Below are 27,758 nucleotides of genomic sequence, written 5' to 3' on the forward strand. Positions count from 1 at the left end.
CGAGAAGAGTGCGTGGAGAAAAAGTGTGCGATGATTGGGTGTGTAACAGGAGAGTGCACACCCGTGGGTATTACAGACTGTGTGCGGGAAGAGTGTGTAACAGGAGAGTGTGTTACAGAGTGTGTGCAGGAGTGCACACCCGAGCGTGTTGCAGAGTGTGTGCAGGAGTGCACACCCGGGGGTGTTACGGAGTGTGTAACAGAAAAGTGTGTAACGGAGTTTGTGAAAGGTGCGAGTGCGCCAGGGTGTGCGATAATGGTGTGTGGAAGGCACGTGTGCGCCTGGTTGTGCGGTAGAAGAGTGCGTAGAAGAAGAGTGCGTACTGAAGTGTGTGAGGGGCATGAGTGCACCTAGGTGTGCAGGTGCGAGTACGGAGTGTGAGGGAGAATGCACACCAGACTGTGTGCGGAAAGAATGTGCGGTAACGGAGTGTATGGGCGGCGCGGCGACGCCTGGGTGTGCGAGTGCGGAGTGGGTCGCGAGGTGCGAGGACGCGGCTCAAGCATCGACACCGACCGGGGTAGCGTTTAGCGCGACGGATAGCAGACGCGAGCCCCCGGTGAGTTGTGTGCAGCAGGGACCAGCTGGGATCGGTGCCGAGGCGGTTTCACAAGGACCGCCGTGCACGACACGTGCCGGCCCCCGCACTGTATGGTTGGTGCCGTGGCGGCAAAGGCGATCGGGGAGGTTCAAGGGGAGGTAGGAGATTTTGGAGCCGCGCACCTCGCTGGGTGCGGTGCTCCGACCGTGGGCGGTTGGGTCATCGTGCGTGGGACCGCGAGGCCCTGCGCAGGGATGGGGCACTGCACCTCGGCCCACCCATACCTCCCCCTTTGGATCGAAAATGCCGGATGGACACCCCATACAGGCGACCAACCAACCGCATGGATCGCTCGGCCTTTCGAAGCCGAGCTGTGACGACGTATTTCCACACGAAGAGGCTCAAGTGTAGCGGACCGATGAGAGAAATGTGCCCTGCGTGGAGGAGTGGTAGTTTGACCATTCCTCACACGCTCAGGGCCCATGAGCATTAGTTTAGGGGGATGGCAGTGATAGGCACATGGATGTGCCAACAATGGTTACCTCCATGGGGCACCGAAGCTAGCCGAGGGAGGGCTAGGATAATGATAGGGAATTAGAAGACTGTAGAAGACAGAGAATTAAGTAGTGACACTGTACTATAGTGGGGACGTAGAGAGATTAGATGGTTGATAATGACGAAGGGAGTGCATAGTGTAATGGGATGACGGGGAAGCACGAGAGTAGGGGAAGTAGTTAGATAGATGATGCTGTGTGTGTGAGGATTTGTGAGTGAGAATAAACGAAATTGTGTGTGGAAAACGAATGGAAATAAGAGGTTGTGTGAGACAAAAGGTGTGTGAAGTAATTGGTGTGCGAATATTTGGTGTGGAATGCTTGGTGTGGAATAAAAGGTGTGGAATGCATGGTGCGAAGGAGTGAATGGGGGAGATGGAACCCATTCACGGACGCCCGGGGTGGGTAGTGTAAAGCCAGGTAGAGGGCTTAGGCAAAATTTGTATGGATATTGACACCTATGGTGCAGGTAGTGGAAACGTAGTGTTTTTGTTGGGTGCGTGAGACTGGAATGGCTGGGCGTGTGGTATAATTGGTGCGTATGGTTATTGGGGCACTCCGCCACTGGTAGTTTGTCGGCCAGGTGAGGCTGCAGGTAGGCTCTGGGAGCCAGTTAAGAGTAGTGTTGAGTGTGGCCCGAGGATCCAAAGGAAGGACCCGGGTTGCCCAATGCCAAGGTGGGCATCAGGGGGTAAAGTGCCAGAAGGGGCCTTTCCCAGTTTAGGTAGTCGCAGGAGCAGGTAAGCTCGGGTGGCGACTTCAGTGGCGGCGGTGCGCAGGTAGTTGGACCTGCTAGTGGAGCCACACGACACAGCCCCGAAATTGTGCAAGGGCACAGAGTGAAAATTTGTGGGAGTGAGACCCAAATTTCAGGGGCACCACAGGGTGGACAATGGGAATTCGGGTTTTTAGAACCACATAGTTTAAAGATGGCCGATTGGCAGGGTACAACCCCGGGTAGGTTAAAAGTAAAATGTCAGTCGTGTAGTTAGGAAGACAAATCCCTTCGCATCATCCACAGCCAATCACCGAGGAGGACGAAGCTCCACACCAGGACTTTGTGAACTGTTTGAGTAAGTGAGACGCATCACGATGTAAGAGACATTGTGTTTGTTCCATTCCTTCCTTCCTGGGAGGGATTGGGAGACGAATTTGAATTAGAGGGGGATATGGGAGACAAGACGTAGAGACGAATTTGTAAATACAAAAAGGGCTAGGGTAGTGTAAGCCGACGATGGGGGTTACGAACGGTTAGGGACGAGCCTGCTCTGCTCGCTCTTCCGCGCCCCTCGTATTGCATTACCTTGTGTTGCTGTGTACCTTTGCGCCCTTTCCGCTTTGCTGGTCGTGCTTTGTCTCCCCCCCCCCACCCCAGGACCATTTTGGAGGTGGAACTGTGCAGCACCATCGACCTGTGCAGCATCCCTGCTGCACCCTTGTTACATCTGTGCAGCCAAACTGCGCAGCCACTTTGCTGCCATATTTTTTTTGAGTAAATTTGCTGCACATGTGCAGCACTTTGCTGCCACAAACACTTTGCTGCACATTACACTTATGGACCACAGGTCTTGTGGCCTTGCACCTCTGCTGTGCAGCACCTTCCTGCAGCATCACCTTGCATCTTCAGACCACTTGTGTTGAGTGGCATTAATGTCACGCAGTCGGACCACATAAGGTTGGCCCTGCTTGGCAAAGACATACAATAAACGCATTTGTTGTGCATTTTTATTATGGGTGCGCTAGGGACGAGAAGATTTGTAAGGTAAATAGCCCTGAAGATCAGGAATGGCCTGTATGCTGGTCCGGGGGCTAGCCGGTTTGATAGGCACACAGAAGAAGCAAGAAGCAAGATGCAAGAAGTAAGCAGCAAGTGTTATGAATTTTTGAGTGTGTTTCGTGTTTTTTTTTTGCTGTCGCTTTCTCTCCCCTCCAATCTTCTTTTCAAAAAGAACAGGTCCTGGGTCATAGAATTGTAAATAAATTAAGTTTTTCTGTGCTTGTAAATATAAAATGCTGCCCACCGGCTATGTGTTTAGTTTGACAAATTCCGCAATTCGGTTAGTTGTGGGCGTGATTCTGTTAGGTAGCTACTCATGGCAATAGGAGGGACATATTTAGTGTTTTAAAACTGTCGCACCCACGGGTTAGAGTAAATGTTAGGGGGAACCACACCTATATGTCACATGTAAAAAGCCAAGTTAATTTTGCAGATCATTCTCAAAACCGGTCATTCCATTTTGTTGGGTTCGACTCGGGGACGAGTCTGACGAGGGAGAGGGGTAGTGTTGCGGTTTTGAGTTTGTACAATAAAGGTTTAATTTCCCCCTCATAGTTTAGTCACACTACAACACGTAGCCTCGCGATAGTTCAGTTATTTCTTAGTATGTGTAAGCATAGTCCTTTTCCTGTGTTAGTTTTGGCGTTGAGTAGAATAATGAGAGTTAGGTTCTTTCATTGCCTTATGCCGCCTTAGGCTTTTGGCGCAAATTAACACGAGGCAGGCCTGGCAAGTCGAGGTAAGACCGAAGGAGGGCGGAGGAGAAGCCCACGGTAAGCGCGAGACGCCAATCAGGGCTCGAAGGGAGTGGCTGCGGCACTGCGTCACAAGGCGTGGTTAGAACATTCGAGAGAGCTAAGGGGGTTGGCAATATAAACCGTTGCGCGAAGCCCCCACCGCAGTTCTGGTGGGAGAGGCGCTTGTGAGAGGAGTTCTGAGACAAGACGCACATGAACCGAGTTGTAAAGCGCTCTTACAAATTAAACGCTCGGTTGAGCTTGAGGCAGAACCTCTATTGGGTTACGCAAGTGAGAGCGCACCATTAATTAATCGCGCTGAGAGAAACTGCCCAAGCCTGGCGAGAGACGCGTACATTTACCTCCCGCCTGCCTGCTCTGCCCTTTGTTCGAGAGACGCGCTGCAAGGATCCCTCCCACCACCTGCTTGCCTTCATCGTGGGACGTGCTTTGACCGGGGAGAGCCACGCCGGGCGGAGCCGTTCCTGGACGACCAAGTTAGCAAGTGAACATCATCCTACCTTCATTTCCCCCTGAGTGTGATCGGGCCCGTGTCTGGGGATAAGTTAAGACTGTTTAAGTTCTGCTCTGTGTCCCTTTGACTTGTACATAATAGTGTAAATAATCATTAAACCTGTGTTCTTCCTTCTATTCGATCGTCCCCGTCATTTCCATCTATTGACTAAGCGTGGTACGAATAAAACTGCTCTAATCGGGTTCCAATACCAAAGGTAACTGCATGGACCACGTGGTATGCAATCTGCTCGGTGTACTCAAATTATGAGTGGCTCGTGCGAGGCTTGATTCCCCGCTTGCGCGGCGGCGCAGGTACTTAGGTACGTGCGAACATCGTCCCGGAACCCTAACCTGCGTTTGCCCGGGAGGGGCGATTCAAGTCTCTCGGTCGCGCCGACCCAAAAAGAACAAGGGGCTTAATCTCCCCTTGGTAAGGGCAGGAGGGTCGCGCGGAAACCGTAACAATATATATATATATATAAAAATATATATATATAAATATATATAAATAAATATATATATATATATAAATAAATATATATATGTATATATATGTATATAAATATATATATATGTATATAAATATAAATATATATATATGTATATAAATATAAATATTGTTACGGACACGACTTATTAAGATGTTATGCTGGGCCGAGCGGAATGGCCGCCGTGTTCGCACAAGTTACCCGATTATACTCGAACGTTGGCCGAATCGCGCTACGCTAGATCAATGAAGGAAAGGACACAACGGCTGGGTTAAATGACACGACACCAGGGGTACAGTTCTCAAGACCTCCGGAGGAGGATATAATATGGGATATGCAGAACGTTTTAGATTACACGGCACAAGAGGTACAGCACAGAAAGGTGGGCACTTATACACGGTCTTATCTTAATTCCCGACAGACCACAGACAAACGGGACAAGACTGACTCACACAGGGATTGATGGCAAGGAAGGGCAGAATCGATGGCTCAAGGTGCACCTTGGCTCAGGGACAGGATCCACACGGTCCGGTCCAGATATGCGGGGAGGTATCGTCGCGCTGGAGGTGGCGTCTGTTTCTCCTTCGTAGCTCAGGCGCATCTTACGTCACCTCCGGTAAGTAGCTGCGTATATCCAGCGGGGAGTGACACGCCCTCGGCTCGTTAGCTCCGCCCCAGATGGAATCGGTCCGCCGCTTCTTATTGGGTGCGGGGGGGTTACCGGGCTCCGCCCTTGACGAGGAGCTGACAGTCAGCCCCTGTGTGGTAACCCCGTCGGAGCACATGGTCAATGGCGGCTAACCAAGCCGGAGTGAGGACGCGCACTCCCCGCGCCGCTGTTGTTGTTGTTGTTGTTTCATGAGGAAGATGGGAGGATGCGGAGATGAGATTGTGGGGAGGTATTGGGAGGTCCTAAACTTACTACTGGTGCCATACAATCACATTCTGGTGCAACGAAGAGTCAGAATTAATGGAAACGAGTCCTTAACTGACGTAGACTAAGAATAACTAGCAAGATGTCCTATAGTTGTCTATGTGAGATGCGGTGAACCTGGGTACGACATTTAATGGGGAAAAAGGGGAAGGTCGGTTCTACAGAGTGTTGTTTACAGACAATGGGACTAGGGAATGGGGGATTGGGGATAGTTGGGGAGTATTGGGGAAATAGGGGAATATTTACAAGCGGATATGGATGGAGGCCAAATCCCATATCCGCAACAATATATATATATGTATATAAATATATATATATGTATATAAATATATATATATAAATATATATATATGTATATAAATATATATATAAATATATATATAAATATATATATATATATGTATATAAATATATATATATATATGTATATAAATATATATATATATATATGTATATAAATATATATATATATGTATATAAATATATATATATATGTATATAAATATATATATATATGTATATAAATATATATATATAAATATATATATATATGTATATAAATATATATATATATATATATATGTATATAAATATATATATATATATGTATATAAATATATATATATAAATATATATATATGTATATAAATATATATATATGTATATAAATATATATATATAAATATATATATATGTATATAAATATATATATGTATATAAATATATATATGTATATAAATATATATATAAATATATATATATATGTATATAAATATATATATATGTATATAAATATATATATATGTATATAAATATATAAATATATATATATGTATATAAATATATATATGTATATAAATATATATATATATATATATATATATTTATATATATATTTTTTTATATATATATATATATATGGATGGGTAATCCTGGGACCCCTAGGAGTAAAATAGGCTATATTTCAAATTTTTCCAAACATGATGGAGTAATATTTACCGATATGAAGAGTGATGTGGGTTTTATTGAAATTCTACAAATACTGTTTAGATTTTGATGATTTGCGTGTGATATGATTTAATGGAAGTTTTGATAAATCGTTTAAAAAAAAAAAAAGAAGCCTTCAATTTCTGATATTTTGCCTTTTCATTTGGGCCTCCCAATTGAAGCCCTGCCCATAGGGCGGGTACCATTGCTAGTATATATAATAAATCGTACGCGTGTCTTAAGGAAGCGGTTGAGTTTGGCAATTTTAATATGAAATAAGCAAAGCCTAGAAACAAACGAAACCCATTAGAATTATCTTTTAGAACACATTATAATTAAACACCGAGTTATAAAGGTTCTTCTTAATTTTTGACGGACGGATGGAAGGTTGGAAGGAAGGACATAGCCAAATATTGAAGCATCTTCACCACAAAGACGAGAGGGGGGCGGGATATTGTAATTGGCTCCATCTGTCCGACATGCTATCTCCTCCTAAATGCTTGTGCAGAAATTCACCAGACTTGGTAGTTATGATCACCACAGAGAAGGTGCGAGAGCAGTATCATTTTTGCCCAATACCCTCTCGGGGACAGGGTCAAAAGGTCAATTACCCCAAAAAATGTAACTACAGGTAAATTTCTAACATTTTCAGCTACATTTTTCTGCCGAGGCCGAACGAAGTCAGGTCAATTATTCCTGGTACGTGAAACACCCTGCAACCCATGCCTGCAGAAAAGGATTTTTTTTCCCCCCCCACAAAGCCAGCTGCATTTTCCATCCAATCATCATGTAACCTTTTAACATTGTACGCATTTCTTATTTACTCAACTTAGTTGTGGGAATATCTCACCCCTATCCATGCTGTTAGAGGCCAAAACAGCCCCCCTCATCGATTTTTGCAATAACTTACAAACCGCTGCTGATCAGAAAATTTCCTTTCAGGACTTATTTTTCTCCAGTCTCATGCAAGTTTTAATACCAAATTTGCAAAAATTGCACAGACCGTTTAAGTATCACACTTTTTATGGTCGCATGTCCATCCAAAACCATAATTTCTCCACACGTGTGAATATGTGTAAACTATACCCAAATCAGTGTTATTTGCACTAGCTCATTTATAAATCTGAAGTTTTGGCCTTTTTTGTCTTCTTAGAATGAAGGCATGTTCGTCTACAAATATTACATCGCAGGCATGTTCGTCTAATGACCTAAATACATGCCAATCTTTATGACAATCGGATCCTGTTACCGAGATCTGATTGGGGACATGGGGGTGGGGCAGAAGGCCCCCCCCAGACAAATTAACCCCACCAAGACAACCCATCGCCCCTTCCCCACCCCAATTGACACCCAAAATAGCCCAACCCAGATAGGGTTAAATGGCCATAAAATACAAGTACACACACGTGCCGCCACTAGAGATGGTTCGAGCTCAAATTTTCCTAGACTGGAGCAAAAAATAAAATAAAATATAAAGATAAAAAACCGGGGAAAGGCATGAATCCTGAATCGAATTCTCACAATTTTCCAGGAAACTATTTACCGGGAAGAAACACTAAATTGGACCATATTTGTCTGAAAGCTTTTCTCAGTTCAAGCTCGAGAAAATTAGGCTTGTACCATCTTGAGTCTTGTCAGCGATGTGGCACAATTGACAACATAGAAGATAAGCAACTATGGTATCCTATGGTATCCATGGAAATCTCAACGCATGGCTTGCGGACTTCCTCTCTGGTCGTAGTCAATGTGAGGCCCTGAATGGATTTCTCTCATCTCCCTTTCCTGTTCAGGCTGGAGTTCCCCAAGGCAGTGTCCTGAGCCCTGTGCTTTTTCTGGTCTTCATCAATGATCTCTCCGACTCTCTTGAAAATCCTCTCTATCTCTTTGCTGATGACTCCACTCTCTGCCGCTCCATTCCTCATCCCTCAGATCGGCAGTCTGCAGCCTCCTCACTCTCTGCAGACCTGGACAAAAATCACAGACTAGTCAAACAAGTGGAACATGTCTTTCAATCCTGACAAATGTCACACTCTCACTATTTCTCTTCGAAAAGACCGTCTGGACAACCCAGAGGGGAGAGCCCTAGCAGTGTCCATGTGTTGTTTTTTTTTTTACCTCTCCCACTCCCCACCCCACTTCCCACGCCCCCTCCACACAAGCACTTTCTCAACAATCCTCTCCAAGAAGTTCCGTCACTCAATCTCTTGGGTCTCACAATCTGCCATGATCTTTCCTGGGAAAAACACATTTCCAAGCTGGCCTCCAAAGCCAGTCGCTGACTGGGCATTATCCATCGTGCGAAGTCCTTCCTTGGCACACCTGAACTCCTCACCACACACAAGGCTTTCAACCAGGGCTCAATAGAATACTGCTCTCCCCTCTGGGCTGGTGCTCCTGCCTCACACCTCGATCGGCTTCACGCTGTTGAAACCAAAGCTTTCAGAATCATTGGAATCTCCCACGATGAAGCCGATTGTGAGGGCCTTTCACTCACTCACCGCAGGCAGGTTGTGGTCTTTCTGTCTTCTAGCGACTCCTCTCTGGCCTAGCCCCCCCCCAGCCCTGTCTGTTCTCTGTCCCCCAAGTACTCCTACAGGTCGCACAAGATCTGCCTGCAACCCTCTTCTGGTGAAACTGCCAAAATCAAGACTCTCTGCTCACCTTCACTCTTTCATTCCTCTTTTCTCCCGCCTCTGGAACAAACGCCTTCACTCTCTACAATCCCACTTGTCCCTCCAGGTCTTTAAAACAGCTGTTCACCACCATCTCTTATCTTCCCCCATCCAAAACCTTGATCTTTTCTACCCCTGTTAATTCACCCCAGATCCACTTTTCTGAAATACCGACTTTGTTTTCCTGGAAGTCCTAGCAGTGTCCATGTGTTTTTTTTTTTTTAACCTCTCCCACTCCCTACCCCCCTTCCGACGCCTCCTCCACCCAAGCCCTCTACCTCCCACAGATCTTCCGATGTCCCTGCTCTCAAATGTGGTACTTGTGTGCTTCCCTCTCTCTCCCCATCTTGTCTCCCGCTCCCTTTATTTCATCTTATGTGTCCGTTTTTTTTTTTTGTCATTAATGTTAGCTCTTACACGAGCCAAGAACAGATTTAGAAAAGAACCAAGAACAGATTACAAAGGGAGACGATTTAAGATATTATGGTAATAGGGGAGGAAGTTGGGAGCTTTGAGAGAGACAGAGACAGAGAAGAAGTGTGTGTGTGTGTGTGTGTGTGTGTGTGTGTGTGTGTGTGTGTGTGTGTGTGTGTGTGTGTTTTAGACAAATTACAGACCCAAAGGGCCGTGCTTTATCTGCTTTTGAACGATTGATCTGCTTCAATGCAGCAGGAGACGTCATCATAAAGCAGATGAATATTTATTTTACATGTTTATTACCTCCGCCACCAAAGGTGGATGGAGGTTATGTGTTTCACCCCTGTCTGTCTGTATCGATTTGATTTTGGTGAAGATATGAACACGGATTCGGATATGAGAATTATTTATTTTTAAGCGATTCTTCACCATTGAGAGATCGGGCGAAAAGCGATATACAACATGATATTTACAAAAAAGTTGTGGAAGAGTTATGACTAAACTTGGTGGACGAGTTGGTTAGGAGATAAGAACAAGCAGATTAGATTTTGGTTCAGGTCCGAATCCAGATCCGGCCCATCAGTGGGATAATAAAAAAAATAAAAAATAAAGACGTAAATTGTTCGTAAACAGTGGGATACAAGACGTAAATTGTTCAGCCAGGCGGAGGTGTGCGCTCTACCGAGTGCCATTCTAGTTAACCTCGCCTGAGGAAAGGGTATTGCATTTGAGTCCGTTTATTTGTCTGTCTGTTTGAGAAGATTGTTCATGTGCGATTGTTCATGTTCATGAAGTTCTTCATTGTTCATGAAGATTGTTCATCGTTCTGTTCATGTGTGAGAAGCGTTATGATTTATGGGAGCGAGACATGGGTAATGAACGTAGAGCAGCAACGAAGGCTGGAAAGGGTGGAAATGCGAATGGTTCGGTGGATGTGTGGAGTATCGTTGAGAGAGAGGAAGACAAATGATGAATTGCGAAAGATGATGGGAATAGAGCCTGTGATTGATGCTGTGAAGAGGAACAGGTGGAGATGGTTTGGTCATGTGTTGAGGAAGGATGAAAGTGACTGGTTGAGAAGAGTGATGGAAATGAATGTAGAAGGGAGTAGAGGACGGGGAAGACCGAGAAAGACTTGGCTAAAGGTGGTGGAAGAAAAATGCGGGCAAGGGGGTTAACAAGGGGAGATGCAGAGAATAGGGAAAAATGGAGAAGATTGTCATGGGGACCGCAAGGCTATCCCCCGCTCTTGCAGGGAAAATGGCCCTAAAATGCCTGTTGTTGTTTGTTGTTGTTTGTCTGTCTGTCTGTCTTTGTCCGCACAGAATAAACACGATTTTCTCTACAACCTTTGGTCCAATTGACAGGAAATTTTCACCACAGGTGCAACTCCACCTGTACAAATTTTTAATGATAATTATGACGTCATAGGTCACGTGGTTTGGCCGCCATCTTGGAAAAACCGAAAAACTTTGCACCTCTATATCTCCGAAAGCGCCGAATAGAGAAAATGTAGACATGGCTCATTGTAAAGAACTCTCCATGGGGAATAAAATATGTTAATGATGATGCCATAGGTGCCTCCATTATGACGTCATAATTCGACAAGTACAAAACATATCAAGATGAAATTTGAGCATCATGTAGGCATAAATTGGAGACAAAAAAAAAATGACGACGTCATCGGTCACGTGGTTCGGCCAACATCTTGGAAAACCGAAAACGTTTGCACCTCTATATCTCTGAAAGCGCTGCATAGAAAAAATTGAGACATGGCTCATTGTAAAGAACTCTCCATGTGGAATAACATCTGTGAATGATGACGTCATAGGTGCCTCCACTATGACGTCATAATTTGACAAGTACAAAACTTCATCCGATGAAGATGAAATTTCTTGAGCATAATGTAGGAATAAATTAGTGGAGAAAAATAATAATGACGTCATCGGTCACGTGGTTCGGCCAACCATATTTGTTTTAACACAAAAGCATTAAAAAACCATTGAAAATACATCCTGGCGAGAGTTTGCAATCTGATTGCTCTTTCTTGTTGCAATTGTGATGTGTTTATTTTGGCTGCCACCGACTTTCCTCTATACTTTCTCGAAGCCCAGGAACCCAACCCCCTTGTTCCCAAAGGAAACTGGTTTTAACTATCGCAGTTTCGAATATCGCGGCATTTTACAGGAACTTTAATAGAACCCTCACGATATTTAAGGGTTGTATGCCACCATTATGGATTTGATGCTCAAGCCTTGCTCAAATTTCTTCAAAATTTCACATTTGGTAACCAAAGTGATGGATATCTCTGGAATTCCTGTGTGAGGAGTCACGAACAACCTTCTTTGTTCACTGTGAACAGAATGACTGCAAAGCACAGGAAACTGGCCTAAGATCATTGGTATTCTTCTGCAGTAGGGTAAATTCAATGCATTATCTGTCACCAAGCAAAGAGCCGACTGCTCCCATGATTTACAAATTTTTGCCAACAGTACTCACCCAGTTTGTACTTCCCACATCTTGATAGTTTTGTCTCTCGATGCAGAAACAATGTGGTCACCATTGGTCATAAATGCCACAGAAGATACATTGTGATCGTGTCCTGTACAGTCATAACAAAAATGTGAAATTTACAACTACAATCTACACAATGGTTTCATAACTACACATCAGGATATTTTATTTTTTGGGTTCACATTGAAAACCTCTCACCATGCATAGTCTTTAGACACTCAAATGCCTGGAAGTCCCAGAGTTTGACCGTCATGTCTGCCGAGCAGGAGACTAGCAGTTTGCCGGGGTGATCGAAGGAAATGTCTTGCACAGAGTCCGTATGCCCTTTGAGCGTGCGCTCAAAATCTCCCGTCTCGAAATCCCATACCTGGGGAAACCAGGCATCACGAGAAGCACCTTTGGCACATTTGATGGCATGAGGCATTGGTGGTGATAGGAGGATACAATTAAGCAGCTCTAATCTTCAGCGTTTGTATGTATGTACCTTAATTGTAGCATCCTCAGATGCAGAAACAAGAACGCTGAAAACTGGATGAAAAAGAACTCTGGTAACAGGACTGCGATGGCCACTAAGGGCGTATTTCTCCGGGGGTCGTGGGATCCACTCACTGGGATCACGACGTTGTGCCAACGGTCCCCCTGAAGTGAACTCCTCTTTTGCTTCGTTCAATTTCGACTCGAGCTCCATCACCTGTGCTGACAGAGCCAACAGCCTAAGCTACCTGAAAATTTCCCTCATTTCAAACAATACATACTGAAGAGCAGGATAAATGACTACCATGCTTTATAACCATTCAATCTGTAGTGACAAAGGAAGATCAAGTATCATTATTCCCAAAAAAGATCTGAGGTGAAAGGTTTCTTAAAGGCAAATGGAAAGCAATTGCTCAAACCTTTTTTTGCAGACGAATAACGGAAGTCCATTTCTTCTCCAGTAGACCAGCAAACTTCTTATCAAGCTCTTCGTTCTTTTGTGGAGGACAAAGCAGCATTACCACAAGTTTATACTCGCAACGTTTTTCCTTCAAGCAAACACAACGATCCAACATAAAAATAACTTCTAAATTATCAACGTACATGATCCAACTCTGCCTCTTTGCGAAAGTTTGAATAAGCTTCCTCATAACCATTCGACCGCAGGTAATCTGCAATTGCTCGGTTCCTAGAGGCGGAAAGGATAAAATAAACAACAATCAACCACCAATAACAAAAAAAAAAACCAAACAAAAAAACCGGTTAAAGCACGACAAACTCTCCGTCATGTCAAGAACACGAAAGGAGAGGGATGGTTTAGACCACTATATTGTTTTCTGAAAGGATGAGTAGCCATGAAGTGTTGTCATAAAAATGCATCAGCAATTATTTGCATAATCATGTGATTCCGAGAAAGTTAGAATGTGTTTGTTGAACATGTCAAAAATGATGGTTTGCTGCAAATTTGTTTTGAAAATATGGAAATAAAACACGTTTCGAGAAGAGCATACCTAACAAGTAAGAGAAAACATGACCTAAAGTCTGGAAATCAAAACTAAAATAGAATTATGCAAATAAATAAATAAATATAAAGTAGTTAATGAATAAACAAATCGACTTTTACATTGCCCATCATGAAAAGAAAGCTTGCATACAAGCCCCGTCAAGAAGTGATGAGATGGTGTGGGGTTTGATAGGAAGGAGGGTGACAGAACAATCCCACGATGGATGGAAAAAATTCTAATAATCCAGGAAAGGAATGGCAACAAAAGCACTACTCACATAGCTGGTATACCAAAGCCTGGTGATGGGATTTGATATGATAAGAGCAACATACAACAATTCTGTGACAGAAAGGAATAAATTAAAATTCCAACAAGTACAGATACATTCAAAGTACACCACCCCCATGCCAAATAAATAAATAACATCCTCCAGCAAGGCATTGCTGGGGCGCCTTCGGTGATACACCTCATAGAGACTGCATTGGGAGGGAGAGGTGTCCAATAATGTATTGATTAATTGCATAATTAAAATCAATAAATAATGATCATAAAATATTTTCTTAATCAATTGGCTAACAGCATACCTAAACCACCAGGGCTTCATCGAAAGCTGTAACTTTTTGATAATCAATTAAATAATTAATTGGTTAATCAATAAATAATTAATCGATTAATTGATTAATCAATAATCAAAAATAACCTTTACAGCTGAATCACTTGGTCACAGTCGTGTCCAAATATCAAATAGCTTCCTAGCTCAAAATGTGCCTGAGATAATCCTGACCAGAAGAGAAAGGAAATAAATAAGTACTTAATTACAACAACAGGCATTTTAAGGCCATTTGCCTTGCTAGAGCGGGGGTTAGCCTTGCGGGCTATTTTCTACATCTCCCTTTGTTAACCCCCTTGCCAGCATTTCTTCTTCCACCACCTTTAGCCAAGTCTTTCTCGGTCTTCCCCGTCCTCTACTTCCTCTAACATTCATTTCCATCACTCTTCTCAACCAGTCACTTTCATCCTTCCTCAACACATGACCAAACCATGTCAACCTGTTTCTCTTCACAACATCCATCACAGGATCTATTCCCATCATCTTTCGCAATTCACCATTTGTCTTTCTCTCTTAACGATACTCCGCACATCTACCGAACCATTCGCATTTCCACTCTTTCCAGCCTTCGTTGCTGCTCTACGTTCATTACCCATGTCTTGCTCCCATAATTCATAACACTTTTCACACATGCAGCATACACCTTTCCCTTCAGCTTCAACGACACTCCCCTCCTTGTCAAACGCCACTCAGTTCCCGAAACTTCTTCCATGCACGTCTCACTCGAGCAACCGTTGCAGAGTCTGATCCACCTTCTCCATTCAGCATGTCTCCTCGGTAGCAAAATGTTTTCACACCTTCCAGCTTCAAGCCGTCTCCAAGATCCAACTCAACATTTCCTCCATCTGCAGCTCCCTCTGTGCACACCTTACACTTGAATGTAGCTGCCACACTGGTTAATGAACCTCTCAGACCACTACATTTTTGATGAACCCACTCAGCGCACATTGTACATTTAATCGAGTTCACTCCGACACCCTTCCTGCACACAGCACATGGCCACATGCTTTACCACTTGCCATCACCTTCGTCTTTACGATATTCACCTTCAGACCTTTTATCTCCATACATTCCTTCCACTTGTTCATCTTCTCCTTCAGTCCATCCATACTCTCCGCAATAAACACCAGATCATCTGCATAAAACAACTCCCACAGTAAACCCTCCTTTACATTCTGAGCCAACACCTCCATCACAGCTACAAATAGTAGTGGACTTAGTACCGACACCTGATGCACTCCCACCTTCACCTCAAATAAATAAGTACTTAATTAATTGATAATAATCAAGTAACTAATCAATTAATTAATTACTCAAAAAACAAACAAGAGAAAAATGACCACAGTGTGGTCACCAGCTGCGACGTGTAGAATCTTGAGGATATCCGTTGCAATATGCGCTACCAAATTCGACCAGTCATTAAATTATACGCATGCACTAGCGTCTTTTTGTCTTTTAGTTCTGGTCTTGTCCTTTGTTTTGCGACGCAACATGCTTCATCAACTGATTACATATAATGTATGGACGTGAATGTTATTTCTGTTAATGTTAATTCATTAATGTTATTTATTAATGTTAACTCTGGGTTTGAAAGTGGGTGTGGTTCTGTAAAAACAGTGGTGTGGTTCTGCGGTTCTGTTTGGTGTGGTATGGTGAAAGTGATTTGAAAGTAAAAAAGTTCTGTGAAACGAGATTGATATGAAAACATTCATGTTGTCTTCGTTGCTAAATTTATTCTGGTTTCTTCAAACAAATCGCGATTTTAGTCCGCAATGTTCTTACCTCATACCAACGCACGTCCGAGTGTATGCGCATGTGCTATTCAAAAAGGCACCCCAACAACAAGAACAACGCGGTCCTCTCATAGAGCTGCTCGTCACAGCTAAGAATAGTTTTTTGACAAAGTATTTGCTCACTATTGTGCCGAAATTTCAGCTTCCTAACTCAAAGGATGGCTGAGATATCGCCCGGACAAACAGGAAAGAAAACAAACAACCGGAGTGAAAACTGAGTACTCCCTTTCAGCGTGTGTCATTGCAGTCCCCTTCGGTGCCTGGAGATGGATTAGGAAAGGAGCGGTGTGCAATAAACAAGAAAACAACCGGAGTGAAAACCGAGTACTTCCTTTCAGCGCGTGTCATTGCCGGCCGCCTTCGGTTCCCAGAAATGACGTCATGCAGCGCCTGGAGATGGCATAGGAAAGGAACGGTGTACAATAACAACTGGAGTTCATAGAACACCGTACCCCGTTCATAGAACAAATTACATTGGTCGCGATGACGTAAAATGACATTATTTTGGTTGCTATGACGTAAAATTACATTTGTTGCGATGACCTAAAATGCCAGGCGATTTGGGTCCTACAGTGTTCAAAGCATATAACACAATTGAAATAAAACTAGAGAGGTTCCAGGGAACCTGAACTCAACTGGTCTATATCAATATGGTTAGAATATGCATAATAGAACCACAAACTATATAGTTTATATGTGCTAAAAATATATGACAAAAATTGATTTTTCAATATGGCCGTCCTGCCGCGCCCATTTTTGGGCGTGCAACGTCCAAATGCAATCCCAAACTAGTTTATGTCTTAAAGATGCTGCATAACAAGTTTCATCAAATTTAATCAATATTTGTGACTTTTAGAGCGTAGACGTCGAATTGTTTACAGACGACAGACGGATGACGGACACTGGGTGTCAACAAAAACTCAGCTGGACATAGTCCAGTTGAGTTAATAAAGGTTTTAAATAAATTCCCTGAAGTTTACTGCCATTGATAGTGCCAGTTTACTGCCTGAAGCATCTTTTACACCAACTTATTTAACACGTTACATTAGTTCTTCGTGCTTGTTCGTGTCCTTTTATGACGTCCTTAAAATGAGCAAGTATCCTGTTTAGAATGATTTTCAATTTTGTTGAATTGCCAGACAGGCAGAGAGAAGAAAAAAAATTTCACCTCTCGGCGAATGTGTGATCGGGACATATTCAGAGCCAAAAAGTAGTACTTTACTACAGGTTCGTTTTCCGATTTGTGTTCAAAGTAAAACTCCATTGAAATCAAGTTTTTTCCATCCGAGGGATGGCACACAAATTAATGAATCAACCTGCCTGAAACACGACAATAACCACCGTTACGCGCCCCTCAAGCCCTCACGCCTCACGAAAGAAACACGACAATGACAGTTTAAAACCGAGTCAGAATTCAAACGAGGCTAGACAGTTTTGAGGCGAGTGCGTGTGCGAGAAGAAGATGAAGAAAAAGACAGAAGAAGCAGAGATAATATGAGAAAGATAAGATGAGAGAGAGAAAAAGAGAGAAAGATCAGAAATCAGCTTCTTCAAACTCTAATTATGGTCTGCAAAATGATAGTCAAAGGACAACACTTGACCTGTTCAATCTAAAATTGAGTCGGTTTATCTTTGTATTCAAGTCCACACGTGTCAAGTACGGTTGAAATTTATTGAGTGGTTCACAGGTTACTGCATTAACATAGATTGTTAAATTAAAGAGCACTTGACCATAGACGTTTGACCTTTTGAACCCAAAATTGAACTAGAACGGCACGTAGCAGAGACCATACGTCCGCCAGGTGAACAGTTTACGTTTTGTATCCCAGAGTAGACCAGAAAATCACAATACAGAATTCCATTTAATCAAAATCATCCGTCCACAACTTTTTGATATATCCTGCTTTGTATCGTTTTTGGCCCAATCTCCCAATGGTGAAGAATCACTTTTAAAATTCTACTAGCCGGATCCGGTTCTTCACCAAAATCGAATCATTTCGTCCTCGTCACATACACTAACTCTGCCAAATTTCATCAGAATCCATCCACAACTTTTTGAGATTTCTTGTTCACAAACAGACAGACAGGGGTGAAAACATAACGTCCATCCACCTTTGGTGGTGGAGGTAATCAGTTCATTTTGTATTATTGTTCATAGTTATGCCAAGTTTGGCCAAAATCCCTTTAGTGCCTCGGTTCTTAACCTGTGGGGCGCCCCCCCAAGGGGGGCGTGAGCAATTTTCAGAGGGGGCAGTATAAACGTCTAAATAACCCCAAACGGAAATTATAATCCCCCTACTGAAAAAAATTAATTAACCGAAAAGATAGCGCCTTATATAATTCCTAGTTTGTTTCAGTCTCAACTAACACTTCTTTTTTTCTTCCGACAGATTATTAACTGGAATCGAAGTCAATGGCAATGAGTGCGAAAAAGAGGAAATACCAAGACGAGTACATCAAGTTCGGATTTGTGGCACTTCAAAAGGGTGACGCAGAGGTTCCTCAGTGCGTTATATGTTACAAGACTCTGAGCAATGATGCCATGCGGCCAACACGTTTGGAATGCCACTTGAGGACAACCCATCCTGAACTAGCAGACAAATCACAGGCATTCTTTGTGGCGAAAAGGGAAGCCTTGAAGCGAGCTAAGTTGGACAGCAGTGGGACATTTCGGCAACAGACGTCAAAGATCGTTGAGGCGTCCTACGAGATTGCCCTGCTAGTAGCAAAGAACAAGAAGAGCCATACAATCGGAGAGACTCTCATTAAACCGAGTCTACTGCGAGCGGCAGAGCTCATCCTGGGGAAGGATAGTGCGAACAAACTCTCGGCTATCTCCCTGTCGAACGATACCATCAAGGGACGGATCGATGAAATGTCTCAGGACATCAAAGAACAAGTGACTGACCAGATAAGGGCCTCGCCTGTCTTTGCCATCCAATGCGACGAAACGACAGACGTGGCTCAGTGTTCTCAGCTGCTCATGTATGCTCGTTTCATGAACGTGAACAGCGTGAAGGAGGAAATGCTATTTTGTCATCCCCTGGAAACTTACACGACAGCAGCGGATGTCTTTGAAGTGGTATCGAAGTTCTTCGAAGAAAATCGACTTTCATGGGACGCGTTGGTAGGTGTTTGCACAGACGGAGCTCCGGCCATGCTTGGCTCGCGTTCGGGTTTCGTTACGAAGGTGAAACAAAAGAGTACCTCTGCTATTGGTACACACTGCGTTATCCATCGTGAGTCCTTAGCATCTAAGACCCTGCCCGCTGAAATGAGGGATTTCCTGAACCTGGCTATCAAGGTAGTCAACTTTATCAAAGGTGGAGCCTTAAACAGTCGCCTGTTCAAACAGCTGTGCAAGGACTTGGACTGCGATCATCAAGCCTTGCTTTTCCACACAAACGTGCATTGGCTTTCGAAGGGAAACATGTTGGGGCGAGTCTACGAGCTGAGGGAAGAAGTCGCAACCTTCCTAGACGTGCAGCGGGGGGCGGGGGGGGGGGGGCGGATCTCTACAAAATGTTCCAGTCCCGAGAATGTCAACTGTCTCTAGCTTACCTCGTAGACATCTTCGAAGCACTCAACGGTATCAACCAAAAACTGCAAGGGAAGCACATAAACATTATCACGCAATACGACGCCATTCGAGCCTTCATGGCTAAACTCGACCTCTGGAAATGCCGAATGGAGGCCGGAAACATAGCTTGTTTCCCAAACTTGGACTCTGCCATTCCGGACGGCCTTCTCGATTCAAAGTTAAAGAACCAAATCATCGATCATCTGACTGAACTCAAAGCGGCATTCATCCGCTACTTTCCTGACTTGGACGAAAAACGAAAGACCTGGAAATTCATCAGAAACCCATTCCAATGCGACGTAGCTGATGTTTCGGACGAGGTCCAGGAGGAGTTTCTGGAGCTGAAGTTCAACTCCTCGGCTGAGGATGACTTTGAAATTCTGGACCTGGAGACATTCTGGGTCAAGTATCTTCCTGTTTATCCTCTGATCTCGCTTCAAGCTGTTCGGATTCTGACGATGTTCGGATCCACGTATCTCTGCGAGGCTGCATTCTCCGCGCTGGTCGCTGTCAAGACCAAATACAGAAGCAAGCTGAACGTTGAAGGAGATCTGCGCTGTGCTCTCTCTGGCACGCGACCATGAATTCCGGATCTGATAGCTAAGAAGCAGTGCCAACCATCTCACTAAAATTTAGTGAGATTTTTGGCATTGCTTCTTTAGTGACTAAATTGTTGTTTCATTGATTTTGCGTCCTTTGACGTGCCATTTCAACAAACGTGTTTTGTGTAGTTACCCTTTCCTTTCATCGATCCGTGCCTTGAGCTTGTTTGCGTTTTGATGCAATAAAACGAGGTTTGTAATCTCTCCTTTGTTATTTTGAAAGAACATTATCTGTTCAGGGGTACCAGATCCAGTGTTTGAAATAAGCCAGGGCCCGCCAGGGCCTGGCCCTGGCTGCCATGCTTAGGGCCCTGGCTGTTAACAGAATCTACGTCAATAGCCAGGGCCCAGGGCCCAGCCCTGGCTGGCTTCAATATCAACGAACAAACCCCTCAGAATGCACCACAGAGCACCTAGAATTCAAAAATTTCCTGGGGGGCACCCCCCAGACCCCCCCGGTGATAGGGCAAACTCCTCTCACGCTCTCCCCAACGAGCGGCTTCGTCAGATGTAGGTGGAGGGGGGCGTGGAGACGAGCAACAATTGCTAAAGGGGGCACGACACTAGAAAGGTTAAGAACCCCTGCTTTAGTGGTTCACAAGTTATCATTCATCACGGTAACAAAAATGGATAACGCTCGGACGCACAACCTGTAAACATGCCTCCAGCGATATCTCATGAAAAAGTATACCTTTATAATAAATCTATGTGTTGATTTGTCATCTACAAGCATCCTTGCAATTGAAGTAACAGTAAAAGTTTTAGAATTCCTTTGACCTGCATGCAAGGGTATGCCCACCACAAACGTTCAATCACTGCCCTAAAGAAAGATCAACAACAACAACATGCATTTTAAGGCCATTTTCCCTGCTAGAGCGGGGGTTAGCCTTGCGGTCCCCATGACAATCTTCTCCATTTTGCCCTATTTTCTGCATCTCTCCTTGTTAACCCCCTTGCCCGCATTTCTTCTTCCACCATCTTTAGCCAAGTCTTTCTCGGTCTTCCCCGTCCTCTACTTCCTTCTACATCAATTTCCATCACTCTTCTCAACCAGTCACTTTCATCCTTCTTCAACACATGACCAAACCATCTCAGCCTGTTCCTCTTCACAGCATCAATCACAGGCAATATTCCCATCATCTTTCGCAATTCATCATTTGTCTTCCTCTCTCTCAACGATACTCCGCACATCCATCGAACCATTCGCATTTCCACCCTTTCCAGCCTTCGTTGCTGCTCTACGTTCATTACCCATGTCTCGCTCCCATAAATCATAACACTTCTCACACATGCAGCATACACCTTTCCCTTCAGCTTCAGCGACACTCTCCTCCTCATCAGCACGCCACTCAGTTCCCGAAACTTCTTCCATGCACATCTCACTCGAGCAACCGTTGCCGAGTCTGATCCACCTTCTCCATTCAGCATGTCTCCGAGGTAGCAAAATGTTTTCACACCTTCCAGCTTCACGCCGTCTCCAAGATCCAACTCAACATTTCCTCCATCTGCAGCTCCCTCTGTGCACACCTTACATTTGAATGTAGCTGCCACACTGGTAAATGACCCTCTCAGACCACTACATTTTTGATGAACCCACTCAGTGCACATTGTACATTGAATGGAGTTCACTCCGACACCCTTTCTGCACACAGCACACGGCCACTTCCCAGTTCTTTCCACCTCACCACATGCTTTACCACTTGCCATCACCTTCGTCTTTCCGATATTCACCTTCAGACCTTTTGTCTCCATACATTCCTTCCACTTGTTCATCTTTTCCTTCAGTCCATACATACTTTCCGCAATCAACACCAGATCATCTGCATACAACAACTCCCACGGTAAACCCTCCTTTACGTTCTGAGCCAGCACCTCCATCACAGCTACAAATAGTAGTGGACTTAGTGGACACCAGTGGACCTGGTGTTGGGCTAGCGGCTAGGGTGCCGGCTTAGGATCCTAGGATCCTGGGTTCGAATCCCGGTTGATTGCTGAATTAATGCCAGGGGGGTTGACTCAGCCTGTCATCCTTCCGAGGTCGGCTAATTGAGTACCAGTTCACTGGTAATTCCCCGTTTGTCGTTAAAGGCGCCAAAAAGGGTTGGCGTCAGGAAGGGCATCCGGCCGTAAAACATTGCTTCAAAAAGGGGACCAAAAAAACAACAACAACCACGGTGCCCGAAAAAGGCCAACTCCCACTTGCGGGGAAAAATGGCCTCTAAAGGTGGTTTTTTTTTGGGTTTTTTTAGTACCGACCCCTGATGCACTCCCACCTTCACCTCAAACTCACCACTGTTCCCGTCCTTCGTCCTTACAGCTGTGCGCGCTCTTTTGTACATTGCCATCACTACTCTGATCAACCATTCCTCCACTCCTAACTTCCTCAATGCCCATGTCAATACTTTGCGTGGAACCCTATCGAATGCTTTCTCCAGATCAACAAACCCAAAAAACAACTTCTTCCTCTTCTCCATGTACTTCTCCTGCAACTGCCTCACAATGAAAAGCGCATCTGTCGTTCCTCTTCCTGGCATAAATCCAAACTGCATTTCGTCGATCTTCACTTTCTTCCTTATCCTCCCTCTCCAACACCCTTTCCAATACCTTCATTCCATGCTCCAATAACTTTATCGCTCGGTACGAGCCACACTCCAGAGGGTCACCTTTCCCCTTGTATAGAGGGACGAGGGTACTCAGTTCCCAATCCACTGGAATGCGGCCTTCTTTCACCACCAGATTACAGATCTCTGTCATTCTCTTCACACCCCAACTTCCTGCTGCCTTCAACATATCTCCCACAACTCCCGTCGGCCCTCCCGCTTTTCCACTCTTCATTGCTGTTATCGCTTCCTCAACTTCCTTCTCAGTTATCTTCTCTGCCGGTCCTAAAACTGGGTTACTCTCTATGTTGCCATCCCATTCATTCTCTGTATTCAACAGCATTTCCATATATCTTTTCCATCTTCCTTTAATTCCATCTGGGTCGACAACGATTTGTCCCACTTCATCCTTCAAGCAACTCACCCCCATCACGTCACACCTCTCTTTCGCTATGTGCTTTGCAATCCTGAATACTGCTTTCTGACCCTCTTCTGAATCCAAGCGTTCTCCGAACATTTTCCTACATGCCTCCTGCGCCTTTGCTACCTCTTTCTTTGCAGCCTTCCTGGCTGCCTTGTAACTTTCATGCTCTGCTGTTTCTGCTCCCGTACCCTTCGCCTTCTGCCACTCCTTGAACTTCTTCCTCTTCTCGTCAATCCTCTTTCCAACTTCATCATCCCACCACCATGTTTCCGAGTGCCTCGGTGGTCCTTTTGTCCATCCACATACCTCACCAACGGCTCCCAACAGACTAGCTTTCATTGACATCCAACCACTTTCAAGCTCAACCACATCATCCTCTACCCTACTCAGCCTCTCTTTTAATGCCTCCCTTACTGTCACCTCTTTCAACCTCCACACCTTCATTCTTGGTTGGTACTTCACCCGCCGAGCTCTCCTCGCACCTTTCATTTTTATGTCGCAGACAACCAAGTGGTGCTGTGAAACAGCCTCCTCCCCCGGGATCACCTTTGTGTCCCGGAGGTGCCCCCTATCTCGCCTCCGCACCATCAGGTAGTCAACGGTTGTCGTCGACCCACCTGACGTGTATGTAACAAGCTTATTATCCTCTTTCTGGAACTGAGTATTACAAATCAACAAATCAGCTCCATCAGCAAACTCCAAAATCCTTTCACCTTCTCCATTTCTCACACCATATCCGTAACCCCCATGAACTCCCTCAAAACCATCCATACTCCTTCCCACATGTCCATTCAGGTCTCCTCCCACCACAACAACCTCTTCATCTTTCACGTTTTCCATCAGCTTCTCTATCGCACACCAGAACTTGTCCTTCTCTTCATTGCTTCGACCAACCTGCGGAGCATATCCCGAGATGACGTTCACCAAGAGCTTTCCAATCATCATTTTCACCATCATCAACCTATCACTCACTCTAGTCACACTCACCACACTGTCTACAAACTCCTCAGAAAACAGGACACCAACACCATTCACGCCCTCCGGGCACCCTTGCCACACAAACTTGTATTTCTGTCCCTGCCTACCCTTCACCATTCTCACACCACTTCCCTTCCATCTCGTCTCTTGCACACAACATATGTCCACTCTTCTTCTGACCAATACTTCCACCACTTCTCCTGATCTCCCTGTCATTGTCCCTACATTCCATGTCCCAAACCCTAAAGAAAGATCGAAAGTATTAAAATGACATAGCTCATGTGCTTCACCATTTTGCCAGAGAGGTTCTACTGCGCATGCTCGTTTCCTTCAAATCTGCTTTGCAGCAAAATCACTTCCACACACCAAAGATAAACGCCACAATAACAACTTGTATTTCTTAATGAAATTGATGTCAAAAAAAGATGCAAGACTGCCACTTTCAGTGAATTGAGCGGGTACAGTGACGCATGATACTCATTTCAGGTGGAACAGGCAAGTCCTGATGAAAATCAATCATGTAGATGCTACACTACTCTCCATACATGTCATATTATGATCATATTATGATCGGGCACCCAACTTTCTCGCTTCTTTAAAAATAAAAATAAAATCGAGTGCAGTGTATGTCATGCGCATGCAAACAAATTATATACCATAACCACACGAGTGCTGACCTTTGGCAAATATTTTGTCAAAAAAGAATAAAATAATATCTCCCAAAAAATTGATCCCTTTCAACAATTTATAAACGGATTACATACAAAAGTAACACAAAAGGGATTTATGATACCCCACCGCACTAACAGAGGGTTAACGAGTCATTTTCTTATGTAGTTACATCATCTCAAAGCTATTTCCAAAAATTATGACTGCACTATTTCAGCTGTGTCATTGCCAATTCCAAATTCAACCAGCATTTGCCATGACAAGAAATAAGACCAAACGATAAACTACAAAACCTGGAAAACCCGTGTTTTCTCATTGACAACTAACTGTCTGTCATATGCAACAGGATTCCACGACATCAGTTAATATGGCAGTCTGCAAAAAAAAAAAAAAAAAAAAAAAAAAAAAGCCAGCAACTCAACAATCTCAGTTTCAAAGATCTATACACCTACTACATCTTCTAAAAGCTACGTCGACGTCACCATTGATCTCATTACAATAAATGAATCCGAACCTGAACCAAAATATAATCAGCTTGTTTTTGTCACCTAACCAACTCGTCCATCTAGTTTTGTCACAACTCTTCCACAACCTTTGAAATACCATGCTATACAGTTGGACCCTGCTATTCGCGGGGGATACATTCCTGGGAAATGCCGCGAATTTTGAAATTGCGAATGGTGGGCCATTGCTTCAATGGAAAAAGGCGGGATTGGTTCCCGAGTCGAAGATCCGCGAATAGCGAGGAAGAGACCGCGAATACAACAACAACAACAACATGCATTTTAAGGCCATTTTCCCTGCTAGAGCGGGGGTTAGCCTTGCGGTCCCCATGACAATCTTCTCCATCTTGCCCTATTTTCTGCATCTCTCCTTGTTAACCCCCTTGCCCGCATTTCTTCTTCCACCATCTTTGGCCAAGTCTTTCTCGGTCTTCCCCGGTCTTCCCCGTCCTCTACTTCCTTCTACATTCATTTCCATCACTCTTCTCAACCAGTCACTTTCATCCTTCCTCAACACATGACCAAACCATCTCAACCTGTTCCTCTTCACAGCATCAATCACAGTCACAGGCTCTATTCCCATCATTTGTCTTCCTCTCTCTCTCTCAACGATACTCCGCACATCCATCGAACCATTTGCATTTCCACCCTTCGTTGCTGCTCTACGTTCATTACCCATGTCTCGCTCCCATAAATCACAACACTTCTCACACATGCAGCATAACACCTTTCCTGCGAGCCGCGAGGAAGAGACCGCGAATGGCAAGGCAAAATCCCGAGAATGTCGATGATAATCCACAAGGTCTATGAAAACGCAAAACACACGGCAGCGAATATAGAAGCAGGTAATACTTGCGGCTCATAGAAGATTTTTTTTGCGTATGTCCAGCTGCTTTGTGCATGGCTGGTGAAAGATGGTTTTTACCACCGCCACCAAAGGTGGATGGAGGTTATGTATTCACCCCTGTCTGCCTGTCTGTTTGTGAACAAAATATCTCAAAAAGTTGTGGACGGATTCGGACGAAATTTGGCAGAGATGTAGCGTGTGTCACAAGGAAGAAACGATTAGATTTTGGTGCAGATCCAGATTCGGATCCGGTTACTAGAATTTAAGTGATTCTTCACCATTGCGAGATAGGGCCAATAATGATACATAGCAGGATATCTCAAAAGGTTGTGGATGGATTTGGACGAAACTTGCTGGACAAGTTGTGTGTGTGACAAGGAAGAATCGATTCAATTTTGGTGAAGATCCGGATCCGGATCCAGATCCAGCTCGGATAATTTTATTAAAGTGATTCTTCACCATTGAGTGATATGGCCAACCAGGCAGAGGTATGCTCTCTACTGAGTGCCGTTCTAGTTATAAATGTGTCAAGCTAGTGGCTCGTGGAAATGTTAATTTTTTTTGTTGGGGGGGGGGGGGCGGGGGGGGTTGCGCCACCGAAAAACCGCAAAATTCAAGGTACACTTTTCTGCAAATAGAGAAAAAGGTCGCATTTTATCAACCACGAGTACACGGAACCCACATATAGCGGGGTCCAATTGTATATCGTTTTTGGCCCCATCTATCAATGGTGAAGAATCACTTAAAAATTATCGTGTCCGGATCCAGATCTTCACCAAAATCAAGTTGATTACAGTCTTTGTGCACGACACATCAGGTTTCTTTGTACACATCACCCAACCTGCCCAGTAGGCAAAATCCTTAGTAGCATGCTTAGTAGCATGGCAACATCAAAAACCTGACATGTATTAATAAATAATCACATTCACCATTTTACTAACTTTCATTTCATTTCACAATAAATAATCACAGATGTAAAGAGTCAGTGTCATGTGGTCCACAGTATCGGTGTACTGTGCAGTACAGCACTGCTCGCAGCTGCATTCAAAGTGCCATGTATTTTACTGTCTGCTAATGCCTGATAGTGATACTCATGCCTGATAAACGTTGCAGTGATGTTCCTGCAATGAAGAAACGCAGAACCTCAACATTGGAGACGAAACTGGGCGTTAAATGATCTGATAAAGGTGAAACTGCCTCTCAAATCCATCATTTAACATTTGGAACAATTAAAAAGGACAAGATGAGAATTTCACAAAAAAATCTCTTTTTTGAATTATTTATTTTTTCTGTATTTTATCTTATTATTGTATTATTTATCATTGAATTTTCTTTTTTATTATTATTGCATAAAAGTAGTTAAAGGTTAAAAAATAAAATAAAAACAAGGGAAAATGATTTTATTTTGTATATTTGTGACTTGGTAGGGTACATGTACACATATAGGGTTATCAGCAGTATTTTCCGACTTGCATGCCAACTGACTTACGAACTGACTACAGGAACGTAACCCGTTCGCAAGTCAGGGACTCCCTGC

General features: G+C 44.0%; 1 protein-coding gene across 4 annotated transcripts in view; it reads right to left on the reverse strand.

The window, feature by feature from the left end:
• Positions 1-27,758, reverse strand: part of PAFAH1B1 (platelet activating factor acetylhydrolase 1b regulatory subunit 1) — a 49,014-nt gene that overhangs the window by 9,762 nt on the left and 11,494 nt on the right. For 2 of the 4 annotated variants that reach the window (XM_078780309.1, XM_078780308.1), the window contains exons 3-7: positions 13,215-13,299; positions 13,031-13,105; positions 12,622-12,828; positions 12,336-12,504; positions 12,123-12,225 (exon numbers count right to left, since the gene is read on the reverse strand). In XM_078780309.1, the coding sequence (XP_078636435.1) occupies positions 12,123-12,225; positions 12,336-12,504; positions 12,622-12,828; positions 13,031-13,105; positions 13,215-13,299 (639 nt within the window). Of the gene's footprint in view, positions 1-12,122; positions 12,226-12,335; positions 12,505-12,621; positions 12,831-13,030; positions 13,106-13,214; positions 13,300-15,271; positions 15,361-27,758 lie in introns of all 4 variants that reach the window. The other 2 variants (XM_078780310.1, XM_078780311.1) reach the window with 2 other exon arrangements.

This window comes from Myxine glutinosa, chromosome 6, assembly GCF_964187855.1.
Source record: "Myxine glutinosa chromosome 6, kmMyxGlut1.1, whole genome shotgun sequence".
Taxonomy (NCBI): domain Eukaryota; kingdom Metazoa; phylum Chordata; class Myxini; order Myxiniformes; family Myxinidae; genus Myxine; species Myxine glutinosa.